General features: G+C 37.7%; 1 protein-coding gene across 3 annotated transcripts; it reads left to right on the top strand.

Moving 5' to 3' along the window:
* The first annotated feature begins 214 nt into the window (after positions 1-214).
* LOC126481866 (MOB kinase activator 1B) lies at positions 215-10,846 on the top strand. Of its 3 annotated transcripts, none has more exons than XM_050105828.1 (6): positions 215-338; positions 559-767; positions 984-1,150; positions 9,629-9,856; positions 9,946-10,109; positions 10,186-10,846. In XM_050105828.1, exons 2-6 carry the CDS (start codon positions 754-756, stop codon positions 10,264-10,266), a joined length of 654 nt encoding a protein of 217 aa, XP_049961785.1. In that variant the 5' UTR covers positions 215-338; positions 559-753; the 3' UTR covers positions 10,267-10,846. The 3 variants fall into 3 exon arrangements, with proteins under 3 accessions (XP_049961785.1, XP_049961792.1, XP_049961799.1); XM_050105835.1 differs by having other exon boundaries at positions 225-461; XM_050105842.1 differs by having other exon boundaries at positions 247-311.
* The last annotated feature ends 1,909 nt before the right edge of the window (positions 10,847-12,755 follow it).

Here is a 12,755-nt window from a genome sequence, read left to right on the forward strand (position 1 = left end):
CGTTTGCAAATTTGTAGTGTTATCTTCCTAAATAATTTCAGTTTATACTCATGGTATTATCATTATTTTAGCTGCATAATTAAGGCCTATTAAACGCTGCCAATCATATCTGCTTTTTATGTCCCTCACCTAAGGATTACGATTGTTGGGCAGGAAAAAACTGTTTTCTTTCGTCCAATAAAAAGTCGGGAGATGGGAATGCTATCGATAACATGAGCGACAGTAGCATAGATGTTGTATGTGTATTAGCTGTCAAACGGTTATAGACAGTCATCAATAACTAAAGTTCTGCGTGTAGTTTTATGATCTAGGTGCACTATTTTCGTAGCTAGTTTAAGGTAGATATACTCGCTGTTTTAAGAACTCGACTGAAGCTCTTTTTTTTAGGAGAGCATTGGGAAAAGAGCAATAACACCATTCCCGATCGCGTGCGCTCCTGTTACATATTCGCTGTAGATCGTGTACATATTTTGCTTTTTGGAGAAATTTGCACACCATATCTCAGTAATAAGCAGCGAACTAAACAAGCTTTGCATAATTAATCCTTTTGTTTCGTAGCGGCCATTTGTAAAACAAACCAGTGCATAGATATTCGTGACAGCCGCAGACAGCTAATGGTTGTGGTTAACGGCATCTGAAAAGTAACGTCCCAGGAAGAATCGCAAGAGAAGCTGCATACTGAACATCTGCAATATGCACTAGCAGATTAGCCATTTGCACTTTTTTCTGCCAAAGTAACTGGGGCACTTCAGAATGAGCTTCTTGTTGTAAGTGTGCTTAACTTCCTCTCTGTGAAGTAACTATTCATGCTGTGTTGCCCTTGTCACTTGTTGCGATTGATGTAGTATTAGATACGTTGTTGGTTGATGTCAAATGATGTAGTATGACTTAAGTGAAGCCGTTATAGTAACGTGATTTAAGCATTGGAACGTAATTTATTGATTTTGATGTTACACATTTTGTTATTCAATGTTTAATTTTAGTGGCAGTCGGTCATCAAAAACTTTTAAACCGAAGAAGAACATACCTGAAGGGACGCACCAGTATGACTTAATGAAACATGCTGCTGCAACATTGGGTTCCGGTAATCTGCGGCTCGCAGTTATGTTGCCTGAAGGAGAAGATTTAAATGAGTGGGTCGCAGTTAACAGTAAGTTTAAAATTTGTAACAATTTTGTGACACTTCAGCATTGTTCCCCATGCAACAACATACGAAGGTCTCATTTGTAAAGCACGAAAATCCGCATTGGGTAGCCGTTGGTTGTAAGAGATTTCAACAAGACCGAAGTTTCCCAGTGCGGTGAAAGTGAAAATGTTTCTTGATTCAGATAGTGACGTCCCCCTAAAAGTGTGTAGCATGTTCAACGTTCGTAGTTTGCTAATCGATGATTGCCAGCTTTTGTGAAAAGGTATTGTACTTAGTTCGATAGTGCTTGCCTCTCTTTTTTTTTTTTTTTTTTTTTCTCCTACCAAGTATACAAATAACTAGTTTTTTGACCTTTTGGTTGTAGATAGCACCTGTAATATATCAGATTTTGAATTTGTTTACTGTCTTAAGTAGGATGCTGTTACTACATGTGTTGACATATGTAGTGGTGACTCTCCTCTTTTTTAGGTTTACTGTATGTACACCCTGACAGTATTTTAGGATTGCATATGTACCTTATCTTGTGTGCATGAACACCAAAGTGTTGACCTTTGATGAACTCACTGCCTGTAATGTATTTTGCCTTTCTCTAACTTTATCATTAGTTTATTGCACATACACAGAGGCCCTACCTTCAGTAATTATGTGATACCAAGCCTACTGAGATAAAAGCACCAAACTGTGAATTAGTAAATGTCTTGTTTGCTATCTTTTATACAAATGCTAAAACCCATCCCTCCAGAATCATCTCACTAAACCGATGTTGCAGTTGCATTCTTTGCTATGAGAGTAATTTGATCTGTTGTAATACAGGCATTTCAGTTCATGCTAAGGTGTGTGACAGATGGCACTTAGCAGAGATAATAACCTCAGCTTATTTAACTTGTACATGAACATCCACTTTTGTAATATGCGTAACAAGTGGTATTAAAAACATATAGGCCTACTTCATAGAACCATTACTGATGTGGTGTGCTTTTGATGTAAATATGCAGTGACAGGAATACTATCATGTCATAATTATTATTAGATGTTATCTAAACATACATGATTTTTTAAACATTAATAAGATCAGTATTGAGGTCTGTAATACTTAACATTGTGTTTGTCTTTTGACGTTGTAGAAGCTGTATGAACAAGGAATGTGTGATAAGCTAAATTTAGACCTGAATTATTTAGTGTTCTCTACATATGAAAATTTATGATGTCAACTCCTGTTGAGTAATGCTAAGCTCCCTAATGATGAATCAACTGAAGATCTATAAACTTCAAAAGACAGAAACTGTAATTGTCATGTTAAAAATTTGTGGGTTGGAGAAAACACTGAAGTTCTATTTCCATTCTCTTTCTTTTCCCCTCCTTCATAATGTCAAATTCAGTGAACCGGCATTCTTGTGTCAACAGTATGATTTACAAATTGCTTTCGCAATGTAACAGCACTGAATTGGTCACTGTCCAATGTAAGTTCTTCACTGCACCACACCATAATGACAGAAAATAAGGCTTCTGAGGGGTCATAAAAACTATATGCAACTAATATGAAACTTTAAGATACTTAATTATTTTAGAGGGAATGTCTTTATAAAATCTGTTTCAAGAAACTCTTCTGAATAGATCGATGTCTTACTTTATCAGAATAAATTAGTGCTCTTACATTGTTTATCTCCATCCTTCGGAACTACTCGTTAAAACGATCGTATAGCTATTGTTCCTTATTTTTACTAATCTGACTCTTGAGTGGATGTGTTCTATAGACCGAAATAACCCATCAAAACAAAAAAATGCACCACAAAGCTACTCACTGTTTCTATTAGCCTGTAGTATCTCTGAATTTGCGGTCATTTATTTACTTCTTAATTGATACTCTTCGATAATAAAGTGCCACTGAATACCTAAGCAATATGCAAGAGGTAAATCACTTTGGTCATCAGGACTAGTTCAAGAACATTTTTTCATGTAAACAACATATAATTTGGTGCCTCCCCCCTCTTTCCATTCCTCCATTAGTTGCTACTCTTTAAAAATAAATCTAAATGTAATGACAGGAAATTTTGTTTCTACTGTCAATTGTGGCAAATCTTGAGTACAAATTTCATATTGGGAACACATCAGGTGCTCCTATCAGCTTGGTGATTCAAGTGGCTGTTTGCGTAGATTGGGCCTTAAGTAGCCCTGTGTGACCTTCATCAAAATATTTTTTGTCTCAGTTCTTTTTATTATATTTTTTTACTTATTTATTTATTGCTTTTATAGCCTGACATGTGATCAGGAACAATACCTGCCAAAAAATAAAAAAAATAAAAATATTGACAGGAACAACAACAACACTAATAATAGACATTAATACTAAAAATGAAAAGAATAGTTGACATTAATTATAACAACAGTAAAGGGCATTAAGAATGATGTGGATTAGTTTAGCACATTTGAATATGTGATTAGTATTATAGAAGTAGAAGAGATAAAGAAAGGAGGAGATTGAAATGACTGTTGCAGTTGCTGTTATGAAAGAACAGAATTTTAATGAAGAACTCTATTAATATGGTGGAAGGAGATTGAAGTGAATGAGTAGCAGGCTTAGTATAAGAGAGAAATGGCTGTTTGAACTGCCATTTGAAGTTTGGAAGGAATTCGATTTGTCTGATCCTTTGAGGAAGGTGAGGTTCCCAATAGGCATAGGGCCTACAGAAAATGATTTAGAGAACATGGCTGTGTTGTTTGATTGTACAGAGGGGATTTTAAGTTGTTGAGGAAGAGTATTTCTGCTGTACTGTTCAGATAGTAACTTAAGACTTGAAGATAAATGAGTGGGAGTGCAGTGAATGAGAAGACAATAGAGAAAGCATGAGTATGATGGTCTACGCTTATTGGCACACAGCTATGATAACTATTCATAGTCAGGAATGATATGGTCAAAATGTGTAAAGTTTCATGGCCAGAATTGTCACAGTTAATAAAATATTCCGTACTATTACGCTGTGGTCCAAGAAATTTCATTCTAAAACCCTATATTTTGTCCCCGTCTGCAGAGCACATTATCAAGGGGGATTGTAGCTTTGTTGAACGTCCTATTCACACCCTGGCTCTCTACTGGCTACAGCAAAATTCCACTTCCACAAGCTCCTGTGCAGTGGCGTGATGTCACATGTTTTGAATAGGCGAACACAGTTGGCCGTTATCGAGTGCTGTCATTTGCTGTTACTGTCATCGTATGGTGGAAGACTGGTATATATCTTTTTTAGCACCGGAATCAAAATTTCATTCAATTTCACTCCCTTCTCGTTCCTGTTGAAATTCCTAGGGTGTTTCACAATCTCTATGGCCCCTTTATATAGTCTTGTGGTATCAACTTGTGGCTGCCAGTACTTAAGTATTATTAAAATGAACGTGGTGGTCTCCTGGCTATAATGAATGTTCCACAACAGCTCATCTGTCAACCTCCACTCTTCTGCAGTTACTCTTAGAGTCGTCAAGAAGAAAAAAAAAACAACTCTTGAGAGCACAAGGGTAATTGCAGAAGAGTGGAGATTGACAGATCAGCTGTTGCGGGTCTAGTGCAGCAGGGGATACAACCCGTCGGCTTTGGACAAGGACGTCACAAGTCGCCAGAGAGCAGTTTACCATTTTCGCTTTTGCTGTTATGTTTGTTTAGTTTTTTACTGATTGCTTAATAAAGTGGATCTGTTTATTCTATCTCGTGAGATTTTTTTTTTTTTAAAGTCAAAAAACACTTATCAGTCACTGAAGGGAGCTACAACACTAAGAAGAATCGCTTCTCGATTGGCCACTTGTGACGTCATTGTCCAAAGCCGACGGGTTGTATCCCCTGCTGCACTAGTCCCGCTGTTGCGGTACGTCTTTATTGCCAGGAGACCACCACATTTATTTTGATAGTACCCAAGAACCAGCAGTCACAAGTGGATACCACGAAATACTATGTAGAGAGGCCATAGAGATTGTGAAACACCCCAGGAATTTCAATAGGAAGGGGGAGGGTGTGAAATTCAATGAAATTTGGATTCCGGTGCTAAAAAAGGTGTGTACCAGTCTTCCACCATGGGATGGTAGTAACAGCGGACGACGTCAGTCAGTAACGGCCAATTGTGTGCTCCTATTCAAAATATGTGACATCACGCCACTGCATGGGAGCTAGTGGAAGTGGAATTTTGCTGTAGTCAGTAGTGAGCCAGGGTGTGAATCAGACGTTCAACAAAGCTACGACCCCCCTCGAAAATGTGCTCTGCAGATGGGGCCAAAACATCAGGTTTTAGAATGAAATATCTTTGACCACAGCATAATTGTCTGGAATATTTTATTAAATGTGAAATAGTATACATCACAAATGTATTGCATACAGGCATTGATTGCCAGTTCTGGCCTGTGTGAGCTTTTGTCAGAAAGTTATCGGAGAATGGCATCACCATAGTCAAGTATGGGGGAGTCTAAGTGATAGTTCAGAATTAACCTCAAGTTCTTTGCAGAAGAGGAAACTGTTATTTGTGTGCTGTTTAGGATTAAGGATGGAAGATATTCCCTGAACTGCTTGGTAATGTCTTTCGTGGTGACTGCACACACTCAGACAAGACAAGTAAATGAGCATTTACATGCTGGATGGCAGTGTAAAAGTCTGTTTTTACTTGCACTTCAGTGCACTGAACAGCCAAAACCTTATGACCACTGTTCACCTCATCATTACGTCATCTGGTGGCATTCAGACATGTGAAGCAGTAAGGAAAGTAGGTAAATGGAGCAGAGATGGATAGGCATCGTCCTAGCGAAGATATGTGCTGCAAATTGGGAAATCATAGAGATAGAAACTCTCACAAAGGGCAAGTTATCGCGCAAAGCCTGTGAAAGAGTATCTTGGAAACAGGAAAGCTAGTTGAATGTTCATGTGCTACTGTCATTTGCATCTACAGAAAGTGGTAGAACAACATTGGACACTACCACTGGGTGCTGAGTGGTTAGATGTCCAGGACTTGTCACAGAATGTGGGGTTTGGGGGCTTGTCTGCTCTGTAAAGTAAGATAGATGGTAATCTAATATATCTTTGCCGAACGAGCACAGTGCTTATGCTCGAACAAGTGGTTTGGACCACTCCATTTATTGTACATTGTTGAACATGGATCTCTGTAGCAGACCACTCCTGTGTGTTCACACATTGACCCAAAGACAATAACAATTAAAACTGCAGTGGGCACAGGGCTATCGGGATTAGACTGCTGAGCATAGGAAACGTGTCGTCTCTTTGGATGAATCATGTTTCGTGTTGCACCAGGTTGCTGGTCATCTCCATAAATGCCTTCATTGAAGTGAACGGTGGCTTGAAATGTGCTGCACACAATGGATGCAGCCTGGTGGGACCAGTATCATGCTATGGGAGGCATTCTCCTGCATTTGCTTGGGACCTGTGGTAGTAATCAAAAGACAACATTCCATCTGCATTCCTTCAAGCTTGATGTCTTCCCTGACGGCTGTGCCATATTTTGCCAACATAATTGTCTGTATCTCGAAACTAGAATCGTATTACAGTGGTTTGAAGAACATGATAGTGAAATCATGTTGATGTCTTGGCCACCAAATTCGCCTGACGTAAATCTGATGTGCTATCGCCACCTACACAAATCAGCGGCCTGTTATTTATGGGAATTACACAACTTGTGTGTAGACATCTTATGCCACATACCTCCACAAACCTACCAACAAATTGTAGAATCAGTGGTGCACAAAATTGGTGCTGCATTGCGTTCGAAAGATGAATCAACAATCGATTAAGCAGGTGGTCATAATGTTTTGGCTCGTCAGTATATAACTGAAGGTTATCAACATATAGATGATATTTGCAGTGGGAGAGAATAGTTGACAGATCATAAACATAAAAAATGAATATCCTGTGATTTATGTATGGTACTGAATATTTAGATTCCTTTCCAGCAGAAAAGGAAATCACAACAATTGACTTGGTTAGTTCCTGGTGATCATTTGCATTTTCAAAGAAGCAGAATACCTAAAATATCTATTGAAGATTTTGAGAGATTTGTTTCTTCTGTTTGACTGCCATATTGTTCGCCATTAATAATCGAACAACTATTCTTCTTAAAATTGGCTGTTAACACAAAGTGCAAGCTGTTTCATTTGTTGATTTGGGTGTTACTATTCCTGCATTCATTGTTGTATTTTGCACTTTCTGAAGACACAAGAAGTGCAGTTCTGCCTGATTTTCTGTTTGAGTAGAATAATTAAATACAGCTTTTTGATGTAATTACTTTGGACTTCAGTAATCATTGTTATTGGACTTCATGCACCATTAATGTTGTATCCAGCCATCCCACATGAAATGCATTACTGTAATTGTGGCATAGTTGGTATGGAATGCGGCTTCTTTCCATGTATGGTCTTGCAATATGTAGGATAATGAAATTCATATGTCTTAAATTGTTTTGCTACTGAGTTTTGTAGTGTGGCATTTTTTGTGCAAGAGCAGTTGTTCACCAGTCTTGCAGTCAAAGATTGCATTTCATGTGCCCACTACATTCAGATTGATTGCTTGGCATGAGAAATATTAAGGACATTTAAAACATCTAGAATGACCTGCAGAGACTTTAGATTTGATCTATATTGAGAAAAAAGTACTACATAGCCTAGAATAATGCTCCAAATATTGGGAAAAGCATTCAGTCAGTATGATTGATATGAAAGTTATTGCAACAAGATTGACTGGTTATTGACATTTCATACATCCAGAATTTTGTCGAGTCCATATCACACTTAAATGCACCCGTTACCATGAGCCATAGATGGAAGGCAACTTTGTCTGGTGAGCTTATTATGCAAAGTAAGGTTTCTGAATTTTCACTTTGATTATACTTCCTTCCAAATAGCAGCAGTAAAGATTTAAGACTATCAGTTTCATTTCTATAGAAAATAATGAGGTGAAATTGGCCTGTCATTGCTGGTCTAAAAAAAATTGTGGTGGATTTAGGACTAAAACATAAATATAAAACAGATTTTCTGACTCAGTATTAAATCGTTTAAGAACTAGACTTTTTTGCTGACAAATCTAAAACTGCAAAACTTTGTGGAATTAAATACTGCATTTCCATTTAATGTCAGCTAGTGAAGACTGTTTTCTGTCCATGTAAGTGGGCTAAAGTGACTGTATAGTTTTTCTCTAGCTCTGTAATGTAATATAATTATTTAGTATTATTCCATGATTTACTCATACAAAAGCATTTGGAACTCCTGGATAGGAGTAAACTGTCTCGTAAACTGATGAGCTATTCTTGAATCCTAACAGTGATAGTATTAAGTTGTGACTACAAGGATAAGAAATTTGCATCATTTTTATATAGTGATATTTGATTGAGTTCAGGAAGGAATGATTGGCTTTGAATTTCTAACACCTTGGAGGTTTGTGAGTTTGGGAGCTGGTCAAAACTAAAGTTTTAAACTCTCTAAATATTTCAGTGATAACCATAGAAATTTTAGTGGAGTATCATTTGTTGCTGATAAATATTGAGTATTCAAACTCATAGATTCGTAGGAAAGTGAAGTACAGTAAACGTCTGTAGTTGGAAATGCAAACACAGTATGGCTGAAAATGGCACCTAAATGTGCACAAAGCTTGTTGGGAGCAGACATGAATGTGTACCATGACAATGTTCGTTGTTCCCACTCTTTAACACAGGCCTTATTTTAAAAATATACCTCACAAGTCAGTAATCTATACATGTGGTGGTCATTTTATAAATACGTGTTCGAGACATTGTTTATGAAATATTGTTAGAATAAGAAACAAAATTTTTTAATTTAAATGAGTGGATGAAAAATCTTCTCACCAAGTGGCGGCAGGGGAACACACACACACACACACACACACACACACACACACACACACACACACACACACAAAGGGATTTAACTTTTATAAGCTTTTGGAGCCAGTGGCTCCCTCTTTTGATAGAAGAGTTGAAGGGGAAGGAAGAGGGGTGAAGGGATAGGACTAGAGAGATTTAGGGAAGGGGGACAGTTCAGAAAAGTCATCCAGAAGCTCAGGTGAGGGGAGATTTATTGGACAGGATAAGAAGGAAAGACTGATTGTTGGGGCAAATCTCATCCAATGCAGTCCCCAACAACCAGTCTTTCCTTCTCATCCCGTCTGGTAAGTTTCTCCTGACCTGGGGTTCTGGATGACTTTTCTGAACTGTACCCATTCCCCTAAACCTTTCCAGTCCTTTTCCTTCACCCCTCTTCCTTCTTCTTCAACTCTTCTAGCAGGAGCCACCACTGGCTCCGAAAGCTTGTAAAAGTTAAATCCTTTTGTGTGTGTGTGTGTTCCCCCGCTGCTGCTGCTGCTTGGTTGAGTAGATTTTTTATCTATACATTTACATTATATAATCAATAATTGATTATTTTTGTTGTTAAACAAAATTTTTTGTGGTAGTCACTTGTCATTAGTGGTTACTGTTCTTTTTTTTTCAGCTGTGGACTTCTTTAATCAGATAAATATGTTATATGGAACAATAACAGAATTTTGCACTGAAGACAGTTGTCCTATAATGTCAGCAGGACCAAAGTATGAATACCATTGGGCAGATGGACATACTGTAAAGAAACCTATAAAATGTTCTGCCCCTAAATACATAGATTATTTAATGACATGGGTGCAAGATCAGTTAGATGATGAAACATTATTTCCTTCAAAAATTGGTAATCAGTGCCTGTAGAACAGTACCTCTAACTCTCTTAGCATTAAGTGTTGTTAGTTGGTTATTCTAGTGGACTCTTGAATTTTGCAGGAGTACCATTTCCCAAAAATTTCCTCTCCATTGCAAAGACGATACTGAAGAGACTTTTCAGAGTGTATGCACATATTTATCACCAGCATTTCTCAGAAGTTGTCCAGCTGGGTGAAGAGGCTCATCTCAATACATCATTTAAACACTTCATCTTTTTTGTTCAGGTGTGTGAATTAAATTATTTAACACACAGTATTTAAAATTTGTTCATGATTTTAACATCTTTCTCTTTTCTTGCAGGAATTCAATTTGATTGATCGAAAAGAATTAGCGCCTTTACAGGAATTAATTGAGAAGCTAACAGCAAAAGAATGCCGATAAAAAGGAAATGCTTTCAAATACTCTGTGGGGACAATATATAAAGTGAACAAAATATATTTACATACATTTGTATAGTTTTTGTGTAATTTCTCACATGGTGCCGTTACATAGCTTATCATGCGTTGTTGCACATTGTTCCTGTTGGATTGTCTGTTAGTCCAGATCACAAAGTGAGAATGAAAATATGATGGAAAATTCTTATCAGTGAGTGTCTTAACTCTTACCAGTTTTTTGAGAAGATTAGTAAGTATGTATTTATTTTTGTGGTAGTGACAGAAGCAGACAGAATGTGTAACATTATTACAATATCCAGATTCTTATGTGGCTGTCTACTTGGCTTCATATACTTTGAGTTTAGCATATGCATTTGTTCTGCTGATCTGATGCAGTATTTCAGTTGCAAATATTTCTTTCTCTTCTTCTTATGTGTCAGTTTTAGTCATTTGCTTTCAATGTTTGGCTAGACATTGTTTTGTTGATTGTTAAATGTTGTTGCTGTAGTATTTATTACTATTTTATTGTACAAAATGTGGTTGCAATGCAACAGAAAGAGCAAATAAATTATATATAAAACATGTAAGTTAATCTTGAGATGCAGGTGCACTGTTAATCAACTAAATTGTAGCTTCTCATACAACAGCAGTGTTCTGTGTGTCCCCTTCAATGTTGTACCTTCATCCAGTGACCACCATGATGGGTTTTGTGGTACACAACACAACCAGCCTGTGTGTATGGAGCCACCATCAGAAATATAACACAGAGTGAGTAGGTGTTGTGCTTCATATTGCTACTTGAGAAGCTCACTGCTATCAGCTGCATTCTGAAACCTCTCCTGGAATTTGCTTGTGAATGCCATTGCTCTGGTTCTCATTCTTAGAAAGTGTTTGTCATTGTGTGATTACACTCAGACCAATCCAATAGTAATTTGCAAAATTACACAATGACTGGCTAATTGAGGCAGTTAGTGCAGTGGTTAAGACCCTGGACTTTGATTTGGCATGAATGTGGTTCAGATGTTGGTTTAGGCCCCCCTGATATTGGTTTTTTGTGGTTTATTTAAATAAATACAGGCAGCTGGTGAAATGATTCCTTTAGAATGACCATCCCTGATTTCCTATTATATCCTCCTTCAATCTGACCTATTGTTCTGTGTCAAATGTATTGTCAGTCAGACACTAAACTGTATTTACCCTCCTTCCTTTTGTGGCTGTTAAGAAACAAGTCTTGGTAACAGTTCCAATGCCATATTTCCTGTTAAGCAAGACCGTTTGGATATTACAGTGTGCCTACATGTACAGTAAGGAACACTACCACAGAACTGCAAGGACTCTTAGAACTCCAGTACTTGACCAGTGCTGCTCCTATAACGTCAGTTGTATAGCTGCTGTGTTGGGCGTGTGGAGTGGCTATTTTGTCGCATCTGTAATAATATTGAATGCTATCCGTGTCCCCATTTCCTGAAGGATGTGTCAGGATACATTGGCCTACTTCTGAAGAACCTCTAAGTGGCATGGGTATAAAAAACATAGATAATGAAATAACGAATGAGATTGCCTGGGTAGGTCTTGCATACCAAAATTTGTGGTTGATGGGTGGAGTTGCTTACCAAAAATTATAGACATATCCAGATAGGGAATGGTAATTGAAAAAAATTTAAAACAAAATTTGTGTATTTCGATAAGGTAATGGAAATTCCTTTGTGAAATGTAAATAATGGAATGAACAAAGGTAAAAACCCGCCATAACACTTCAGGCATTGAATCCTAGATCGGCACATTAACAAATCGGACACAGCTACATTGTATGACACTGCAGCTTGACTAGGATGATTGGAGTGGGCAAGGATAGGAAGGTGGTTGGAAGTGAGAGGGAGAGTTTAGGAATGTTGGCAGACAGCTGAGAGGGGAAGGCAGCAGGCACATGGGATTGATATGACACAGGTGGCCTATTGTTGCCACAGGCAGAGGGAATTGTGAGCAGCATACAGTGACATGGGTTATTGCATTGGGAAGGATGGATAGAAGTGGGCAGAAGTTGAAATAAGGGAATTTAGGATTACGGGGTAGAGGTGGATGTGGAACAGGTGAGAGGAGATTGCAACTTATTCTTCAGTCCTGTAATTCTGGTGCCAGTTTCTGCTAGCCCTTGCCCTTACACCCTCCTCTGTGCTTTAAAAAGTTAACTGAAAAACCACAAGTGCAAAACTGTGGAGATGTGTATGTACAGAAAAGAAACAATTACAAACATGTTTGTGAAGGAAACTTTTAGGACAGTTTACAAACTTTCTCTTACGTCATATCTAAAGGCAACACTGTATACCAAAAGATTTCTTCTTCCAAATGTGAAAACTTACACTGCAGCATTAGTCATGTATTTCAAACTAGTAATTACTTGTAGACTATAAAAATGCTCTTCTAAGAGAGGGCCATGAACAAGGTATAGATGGAACATACAATAATAAAGACCAGAGACAAATGTGAAGGATATTA

This window comes from Schistocerca serialis, chromosome 1, assembly GCF_023864345.2.
Source record: "Schistocerca serialis cubense isolate TAMUIC-IGC-003099 chromosome 1, iqSchSeri2.2, whole genome shotgun sequence".
Classification (NCBI taxonomy): Eukaryota; Metazoa; Arthropoda; class Insecta; order Orthoptera; family Acrididae; genus Schistocerca; species Schistocerca serialis.

Coding starts and splice junctions, on each gene's coding strand:
- LOC126481866 (XM_050105828.1), top strand. Junction 1,151..9,628: donor TGAGTGGGTCGCAGTTAACA/GTAAGTTTAAAA, acceptor TTTTTTTTTCAG/CTGTGGACTTCTTTAATCAG. Junction 10,110..10,185: donor ACTTCATCTTTTTTGTTCAG/GTGTGTGAATTA, acceptor CTTTTCTTGCAG/GAATTCAATTTGATTGATCG.